This window comes from Gymnodraco acuticeps, unplaced genomic scaffold, assembly GCF_902827175.1.
Source record: "Gymnodraco acuticeps unplaced genomic scaffold, fGymAcu1.1, whole genome shotgun sequence".
Classification (NCBI taxonomy): domain Eukaryota; kingdom Metazoa; phylum Chordata; class Actinopteri; order Perciformes; family Bathydraconidae; genus Gymnodraco; species Gymnodraco acuticeps.
This window is the reverse complement of record NW_022989985.1, coordinates 4,055,428-4,064,670: the sequence shown is the minus strand read 5'-3', so window position 1 is coordinate 4,064,670 and position 9,243 is coordinate 4,055,428. Positions and strand designations below refer to the sequence as shown.

The 9,243-nt window shown below is 40.0% G+C and overlaps 2 protein-coding genes across 6 annotated transcripts in view; one reads left to right on the top strand and one right to left on the bottom strand.

The window, feature by feature from the left end:
- The first annotated feature begins 1,565 nt into the window (after positions 1–1,565).
- LOC117543957 lies at positions 1,566–2,663 on the top strand. The gene has a single exon (XM_034212649.1). It carries the CDS (start codon positions 1,689–1,691, stop codon positions 2,661–2,663), a length of 975 nt encoding a protein of 324 aa, XP_034068540.1. The 5' UTR covers positions 1,566–1,688.
- Positions 2,664–6,078: 3,415 nt separating this feature from the next.
- The window catches only part of dock5 (dedicator of cytokinesis 5), a 36,076-nt gene continuing 32,911 nt past the window's right edge, over positions 6,079–9,243 (bottom strand). For 2 of the 5 annotated variants that reach the window (XM_034212504.1, XM_034212507.1), the window contains 4 exons: positions 8,811–8,958; positions 8,429–8,588; positions 8,077–8,195; positions 6,079–7,950 (listed from right to left, as the gene is read on the bottom strand). In XM_034212504.1, the coding sequence (XP_034068395.1) occupies positions 7,849–7,950; positions 8,077–8,195; positions 8,429–8,588; positions 8,811–8,958 (529 nt within the window). In that variant the 3' untranslated portion in view covers positions 6,079–7,848. Of the gene's footprint in view, positions 7,951–8,076; positions 8,196–8,428; positions 8,589–8,810; positions 8,959–9,243 lie in introns of those variants that run through there. The other 3 variants (XM_034212505.1, XM_034212506.1, XR_004568611.1) reach the window with 3 other exon arrangements.

Below are 9,243 nucleotides of genomic sequence, written 5' to 3'. Positions count from 1 at the left end.
ATGCGTGTAAAACAAGCAAACCAAAAACATCTGAAGGAAATCTAAACTAAAACATAATTGAAGTCACTTCTTAGTTCTTCTTGTTCAAATTAGTGTCCTCCACGGCATGCACTCCAGTGATAAGGTGATGCATTAGCAAGGCTCCTGAAGGTGATTCAAAGGGTGTGTGTGTGTGTGTGTGTGTGTGTGTGTGTGTGTGTGTGTGTGTGTGTGTGTGTGTGTGTGTGTGTGTGTGTGTGTGTGTGTGTGTGTGTGTGTGTGTGTGTGTGTGTGTGTGTGTGTGTGACCTGATTAGGGCTATAGATCAGAATGTGCTTACACAAAGTGTGGCCAAGCTGCACGAATAGCCATTTGCATGCACCTGGTGGTCTGCGGATTGGCTCTCTCATGCTGCACTGATGGACATACAGTAAAGTCATGGGATAATAATAATGAGCATGTCCCCTGTCCAGGGGCGCCGTAAGGGGGTGAAAAGTTAGGACGATTCTAAGGGCCCGTGACTGACAGGGGCCCCAACTATTTTAGAACATTAAGAAAAAAATGTTTAAGTAACCAATGTGATATCTTTTCATGTGGCCCAAAATCCCTGGTGGCGCCCCAGCCCGTGTCAATGAAAATACACCGCCACCACTACCTGTGGTCATAACTGATGCAAATACCCAATGCCTATATATAAATCCCAGTCAAGGAACGCAAACAAATTCAAGGATTTCACCTTGCTTCCCGCAGTCATCTTCAGGCCAGGATTAATGCTTGGATTAACCGCACAAAGGATCCTTCTGCAACAAAAGGTAATGAGTCAACATATTGTGACAACTAGCAGGCACAGAGCGTGTAAGCAGAAACAAGAGCTGCGGTCGAATATACTTTTTTCTTACTTATGAAGAGACAGAGTGAAATGACCCAAAAGTATTCAGTGGAAGTCATGACAAGAGTGGTAAGACTCTTTAAATGCAGGGAAATGCTGCTTCAATGGTTCCTTTTTTTCCTTCCTATTTGGCAAAAGCTGGACCATTTTTGCCAAGTAGAGAGGAAATAATTTCAACCCACAGTTCCTTGGTGCTGCAATTTTTACAACAACATTAGGCAGTTAATAACATATACATTTATATATAAATAAATGGCACACATCCATCTTTGTCCACCATCACGTAAGTGCAGTCATGTTCTTTTAGCACTGCGGTTATCTTTTCCTAAGTCCAAAATAGTTAGAAGAAGACATGGGACGTCTTCCTTTGACGATCTGACGACAGCCCTAAAGTAGGATTCAGAGTGATGAAAAGCCTCAGTCTTCCCATGGAGGATTTGTTTTGAGTTAAAAATGTATGTTTCTTACCCTAATTGTTCTAACCTTCTCATCTCAGCTGCACTTGACGTTGTTTTGCACATTAGATTCACATATATTCTTCACCATAGTAGAATATTTTTCGTAATTGAGTCTATTTGGATCGTCTTTCATAAGCTAAATATGTGAATCTTTTCCCTAGGCTGCACCGACAAACCGTGACTGATTCCCTTCTGTGAAATCAGAAACGAAGAAGCCTCTGGTTTAGAGTATCATTTTTTGACTTTTTGACATCTCTTCGAACAAACCAAAAAGAAAAAAAAGACACTTGAGAAGCCTACACTGACTAGTGAGACCCCATTAAGATTTCCTGTGCAGATATATTTGGGGTAACATTGTCATTATGTATATGAATAAAGTCGCCATCTGGGTAATGACGGGTATTTTGGCTACCACGACCGTCTTCTTTAATGTCTACATCTTCCTGATGAGTATATGGAACTACAGGCAGAAGAAGAAGTGGAGTCCCTCTGAAACCATCATCCTAGCTCTGTCCGTGGCTGACGTGGCCCACCAGCTGATCTGCTACTTCTGGATGACCATGGACGAGGTGGACAGTAAGTGCCTCATCGACCAGAGGCCTTACACCGTCATGCTGCTGTTGATCTACAGCCTCAAGTTCACCATCATGTGGGACACCAGCTTCCTCACTTTTTACTACAGCACCAAGCTGGTGAGCACGCCCAACCACTGCTACACACAGATCCAGGACGCCATCTTCAAACATGTGACCTTGGCTGTTTGTCTCATCCCTCTGTTAGGGCTGGGCACCTGCATGCCGATGCTCGTGGTGTTTAAATCTGACAACATCACCGCTGCTAACAAAGACTGCGGGATTTTGACGCCCACCAACAACATTGGCCACGTCTACGAAGCCATGTATCTGATTCTCTCTGATGTGCTGCCCGGGGTGCTGATGGTGAAATGCTGCTTCTCCATCTCCTTCCACCTGGCCGTCCATCTCCGCCAGATGAAAGCCAGCACCAACGGAGCCCACAGGCCAAAGCTGGGCTCTCAGATGAGGGTGATCCAGATGGCTTTATCTCTAGTGGCTGTCTTCATCCTCTTCCTTGTCATCGACCTGTATGTTAACTACCAAATATCGGTGAACCAAGAGAACATCATCGGGCTCACGTTCTGTTTCACGTCCATTTACACGACTGTCACTGCGATGGTGCTGATCTACGGGAAGAAGACTTTCTGGAAAGCTCTGATACATGAATTCAACGTGTGCCTGGATGAATATCCGTGCTTGTATTGTCTGAAGGTGCCTGAACAAAAAGCTAAACCCAGCACTCCTGAAAAAGTTCAAACCTGAGACACACATTTGCTTCTCACAGGAAGTGTTTGTGCTGAATAAATGTGTCATTGTGTGAACTCATTAAAAACTAATTAAAAAGTCACTTATTTTATCCTTTGTGTGTCTAGCAGTTTCAGTAATGACCAGTGCCCTGCTTTAACAATATTAATTACATTTAAAGGTAACTGTGTTAAGTCAGGTATTTGCTCAAATGACACACAGATCACAGAGGCAAGGTTACCAGCTTTCAATCCAAATCACATCAGTCTGCACCTATGAATATGAATATTTCAGGAGAACAAATAATAGTCAGTAAAATAGATCCCCAAGGATGGATGCCTGGACTTGATGTAACTCAGTGCCCATCTAAAAATGTTTAAAAATACATGTGGCAGTGCTACAGAGTATATTAATAAAACAGGAAAGTAGGCACAGTCGGAATTCTCTATTCTTTTTTTCATCACAGACCCTTTTAAGAATTTTCACCTCAGCGAGGTTGCAGGTAGTTCAGACAAAAGGAGCATTTATGTAGAAAAGTATTTATTATTGCCACCGTCTTTTGTGAATCTGTTCATTGGTCAGAAATGTTCAGGCGTGTGCTCGACAGCTCCCAGGTGTGATTGTGTGTAACTGTGTGTGTGAAGCAGGGCGGTCCTTAAAAGTGCAATCATGCCCAGCACATCTACCCTGGGTAAATATGGGTTTAAAAAAACATCAGCAGACCTCTTTGCATTGCTCCATTAGCTCACACCCCCTGGCATCCCCCAGTGAGGTTCAAAGCAGAGATACAATAGTGCAGCTAATCCCACTCCGTGCATAGGATCAGGAACCCTCCCGCAGCTAAATGGACAAAGTAAGAAAGGGCATATCTTCCTTTGATGCGAAGAGAGTTAAGTTGTACTAAGGACTCGGCTTCCTTCCCATGTCTCCCTCTCTCTGTTGGAGGGAGTTGGGTTTGGCATGATCAGGGCAAAAACCGCTCAATATGATACAATACTGGCCAATATGGATGCAATACTCCTGAATGTCATAGAATTTATTCTCTATCTTCTTTTATTTATTTTGAAGTAACAGTAATACAAGTCCCATATCAATATTGAAAATAATGTCTATTACAAATGAAAGCATTAAAATTGTATTTAAAATGTAAAAGTAAAGGAAATCATTTTGTAGATTTCCCCCCAAATTGCCAACATATAAACGCACAATATATGACATGATTATTAGATTGTTGCATTCGAGTAGAAGCGTCATTACTGTTGTCGCGGAGGGCCAGGTCATCACGTTAACTTTACAGGTAGGAGGTTTACTGCAGTGCTTCCTAACTTAGGGGTCGGCCCCTTTTAAAGGGTCTCAAGATAAATCTCAATTTGACCTCTCAGGGACTCAAACCTTCTTTTTTTGACCAACTGTTTATTGGTTCAGCCCTCCCTTTTACATTCTTTATGGATGAGACACATAGATGAAAAATCAGCCAGCTGAAATATTGTGGTCATACTGTATCACACAATATTTCCACACCTACTCACCAAGGCAATTCACATATGCATTAACAATGTACAACAATGTATAGTCACAAAGCAACATGGAATACAATTTGCTACCATTGTTATGTCATACATCTGAGCCATTTAGAGCAGAAATATGTCTGCAACTGCATGCTGCTTCAACATAGCTTTATTATTGATGATCAATGGCTTGATATTTTTCTATATTTTGTGTATTATATATCTTTTTTTTTTAATTCATTGAGGTTCTGGCACCTTCCAGTTCTGAATATACAGTACAGAAACAAATGTTTTCATATACTGTTTTAACTACCTTTATAGACAGAAAAACAGCAGAAATAGCCACTTCACAAACATGATACCAAAAAGCTTTTCCAAAGGGAGTATTCTCAGTACATCATATCATTCACCAAGTGCAGGGTTGTCTTTAGAAATACAGGATTTGAGAGGTCTTTCTTGCAATATATATAAGTGTTTCAACCAATGTTGCCTTGGTTGTTCCTTGCACTGCCCACTTTAGCTGCCAAAATACACAGAATATACATGACAGCTCAAAATCATATCTAATCCACATAACCACTTCATCCTTCACATGCTTTTTTTTTAACACGTTTCCAAAAACGAGCAAGTGTGCCTATTTATGACTTGCATTAAGAGCTCTTAGACAAAGACTTTGGTGTCAAAAACGAAGGACTATTGAATGTATAGATGTGTACATCATGTTTTTTAATGTAACATTTTAATCTGAAAAGTCACTGTAGCTGATTCTTATAGTTTTTTTTAAATATTGAAGTATAAAGAAGCATACACTTAAAATGCTCTGGAAATGTATCTCAAAATTGTAAATGCGCTAGTTTATGTTTGACAGCTGTTTATGATATTAAAGGGTTTGCAACCATCTGTGTGCTTAATATCTGATAAAGTCATTAATTAGATATGAAGTACACATACAGCTGCTGTTTTATATTATGTATCTTTAAGATTAAAAGCTAATATTTTAGCACTTTCATCCTGAACATTTGGCCCACCCATTACTCATTTATTGTTTTAATCTCATGTTATTCTAACCCATGGCAGAGGAATATTTTAAGTTTGTCACTTAAATCTGTCTGTAAAAGACACATTTTCATGTCTGGACAAAACATATATTGTTTCTGTCTTTTTCTTATTCTGCAGGAAAACTTTCCAAAAGCAGTTTTATTGTGAAGGTGATGGAAACTGTGTGTGACTTCAGACTAAAAAACAACTCAAAGTTAGACACAGATGCATCATTGGTGTATTGTCAGTTGAGGAAGCTGTAAAATGTCTGCAATGTACATGAAAGGATCGAGAGGATTTAGATGGATGTCCGCCGATTCTATACAGCATGAAGCTGTAAACATGTTTAAAGTATGCAGATTGTTTCCATGGAGATGTTCCTGTGCATCCAGCCAAACCTGGTACCTGCAACGCTGCTCTCCTTGCATGGGTGAACATCACTTAAAATGCTTATAGCTCCCGAGACTTACGGGAAGAGTGATATACCGTACTACATATCTGACAGGAAGGAACAGGCCATTAGCATTCAAGATTACCAAGACCAGCACCCATCACACAACTCCCATAAACATCTCATAAACTCCTCCCTGGAGACAGCCTCCCCAGTCCCGAGATGAAGCCTTTTTAGTTAAAGCCTTATTTTCCTACACTGACTCTAATTGTATTGGAAGTAGCATAACTCACCAGTTCCATGCCAGTTTGTTAGATGTTTTGAGCTTGAATGGGTCATTTTTCACACTATCAGCAGTGCCCAAATGACTGTCTCTGTGGGCGCCGAGTTTCCAGGGAGGGCACGGAGAGTAATCTGTATTCACTGTGTTGACAGGGGATGAAGAAGATATCTTTCTAAAACAATCAATGTCACAACAAAAAAAATTGGATTATGCTGGTCATTCAATAAATCTTTATTTATATAACAGCTTGTTCATAAAAAAAAGATCATAATATATCTCTTGAGGCATTGTTTGTATAAAATCTTTGATGCTTGTTAGGAAATGAGTACCGTACGAAAAAAGCGAATCCATTGTAAAACAATCTAAAATAAAAATAACTTAATGATTAAGTTTGATCATTCTTTCAAAACAGCTTAGCCTACATGTATAGATGTATCAGTCTGAAGGCACATCAATTGTATTGCTTCTTTTAAAAGTGTTAAACTGAAAACGGTATTTAGTGATAGCCTATGTTGAAATAAAACTACATTTATGATGCAAGAACATCTACCATCTATGTACACACTGGATGTGAAAATACAAAATATCAGCATATTCAAATTCAATGAATAACTTAAATGTCAATAATGAATTTATTTAAAATAGGAAATCTGCCAAGACCTGAAATAAAAAACTAAAGTGAACTTCAAAGGCATTTATGCGTGTACCGTACAGCGTTCAGGGTATTTTACCAGATTGAAACGTTTGTGAAGCACGCTCATTTACTTTATTGGCAATAGTCAATAAGATAGTCAATACCAGTCTCACGTTTGTAGTGGGTATGGGTTGGGGTATGTAGTATGGGCAGCTTGTCTGTTAGCTTAGCATAAAGACTGGAAACAAGGTAGCTTGGCTCAGTGTGAAACTTCCTGTAAAACCCTAGTAGGCTATCATTTTTACACTAAGGGTTTTGTAAGCATTAAACAAATAAGTAAGCATGCTAATTAGTGAGCTTCAGTGGTGGAAGGCAGCTTTTGTTACCTTTACACCGAGCCTGGAAAGCTGTATTTTCATTTCTCCAGTCTTTATGCTAATCTGGGCTAAGCTAATTGAAGGCAGGACCCAGCTACATTTATACCTTATGCCATGCAGACGTGAGAGTTGTATCAATGTTTTCATCGCTAAAAAAGCGCATTTCTCAAGTCAAACTATGCCTTTAAGGCAAAACTCGCTTCCAAAATTAATATGACGCAGTTGAAAGCATCATTACAATATTCAGTAGCCTACATGATAAACATCCAAACAAATGCATATTCTGCCTCACATTCATTAATGCCATCCAGTGTCTCTAAAACATTGTGGTTTGGGGAAATGGGTTTGATCATTAAAATATTACTGAACACCATCATCAGAAACTAAAATTACTACATTTCAAACTAACAATTACATTCTGTACATTATTATTCCCTGCTCTCATCTAATGCAGCTTTTCCTGCTCAGATATGGAATGCTGGTAAACATCTACTGTCGGGGAAAACATTTCATCCAGTGTCACTCCAGCAAATAAAGGCTAAATATTTCATTTCAGCATTGGTCATTCCTTTCCCTGAAGTCTCTACAACATACTGACTTTTCTTCAACAAAAAAAAGCATCTAATGACGGTTTCATTAAAGCACAATAAATCAAAGTCTGTAGTGACCATATGTACCCAAAATCATATATTCATTTATGCGCAGTAGTACCCTCTTATGACATAGAAATACATATATTCTTCTTTGCAGCTTAAAAACAAGACATGAGCTAAATCGTGAGATAAAAACTGCTTGGAATTATTAGTGACTTGCATTAGAAACATTTCTTTCTGCTAAAAATCTTGCATATACCACATGTAGATGGTCCTGCATCTGTAACCTACTGTGGCATTCCTCCTCCCACAAGTGAAACTGCGCTTTCATCCTAGCCAAATCAGAGAATTAGTGAAACTTTAAAGGCGGTGTGTAAGCTTAGTGGGGGGTGTGCTCGTATGAGGGACACATGGACTTCCGCGTTTTCGGAGGCGGCGGAGGAGGCTTGCTCTCAATTTTCATTGGAAGCGGAGGAGTGAACTGTGGGGAAAGAGATAAGAGAGTTCATCTTAGGGCTTCAAAAATAAAAAAACTGAATATTTGAACGTTTATACTTCATTAAGTATGCATTAGTAAGGGGTGCTTTTTTTTCTTCAACAGGCGTACCTCTGAAGGAAATCCAAAGTTGTCAATCTCATGCGGGTGTTTCTTCGGAGGCATGGGTGGGGGTGTCCCTGGGGTGTCAATATTATTGACATCATTGTCACTGAGAAGCGATGAATAACCTACCACAGGAAATAAAAGCATTTCAGACAGAATGCATCTGTGAATATGAATGTGTGTGTGTGTGTGTGTGTGTGACCTGATTAGGGCTATAGATCAGAATGTGCTTACACAAAGTAAGCAGACATGGTATTCTTCCTTTTCTATGTGCAAGGCATATTTCTAAGAGAAAAAATAAATGATGACATGCAGTGCTGTGTTGTGTTTGAGAGAGCAGTAGTTTGTGGCTACATACTGGAGCTTCGTGGTGTGTGAGGCGTGTTTGGAGAGGAAGGTAGCGGGCTGAGAGGGTTAGACAGGCTGAGCTGGGATGAAGCACCGTGGAACAGGGAGAGGGTAAGTCGCCGGTCTCCTAATTGTAAACTCTTGGGTCTCTGCTGCTTCTCTGGAGGAGTCTGGAAAACACCATAAAACCAAAGATATAGCCAATACAGTCAAGCATGATGATGCTACTCCCAATTCACAACTGAGAAACTTTAACTGATGTGATTTGGTCTACTAAACAGCAGTGGTAACTAAGTACATCTGAACCCTTTCTCCACCACCAAGTGGGAGTGTGTGGTCACCCAAAGGAACATTGCAGAACATATAAATAGCATCTGAACATAAGGCCTTACCTCATCTGCATCCGATTGCCTTTCCAGAAGGACCTGGGATTTGCTCACGCTCCATTCCTTCCTGTTCTTTCGAGCAATCCGGTTGTCCTCCTCTGAGCGGGACAGAACCGAGGTCCTGCGGTCGCTGGGACGGGACAACAAGGAACTGCTGGTGAATAATCGGGGGCAGAGAAAGAGATGCACAAAGGTGTACAATTGTAAAGACAAACAGTGATTTGGTTTGAGCAAAGACAAATATCAGTGTTTAAAGAAAGCAAGGATGTCATCACAATAGGCCTAACGCAGAAACAGTTTCCACAATTTCTCTTATATATTATGTTTGAAAAATCTAAATGCACCTAGTAATCTTATCCATCAAAACTCAGGTGTGCACAAAAACGAATCCCCTCGATCAGAAAATATGATGACTGTTTATTTATAGCATAGGTAACAT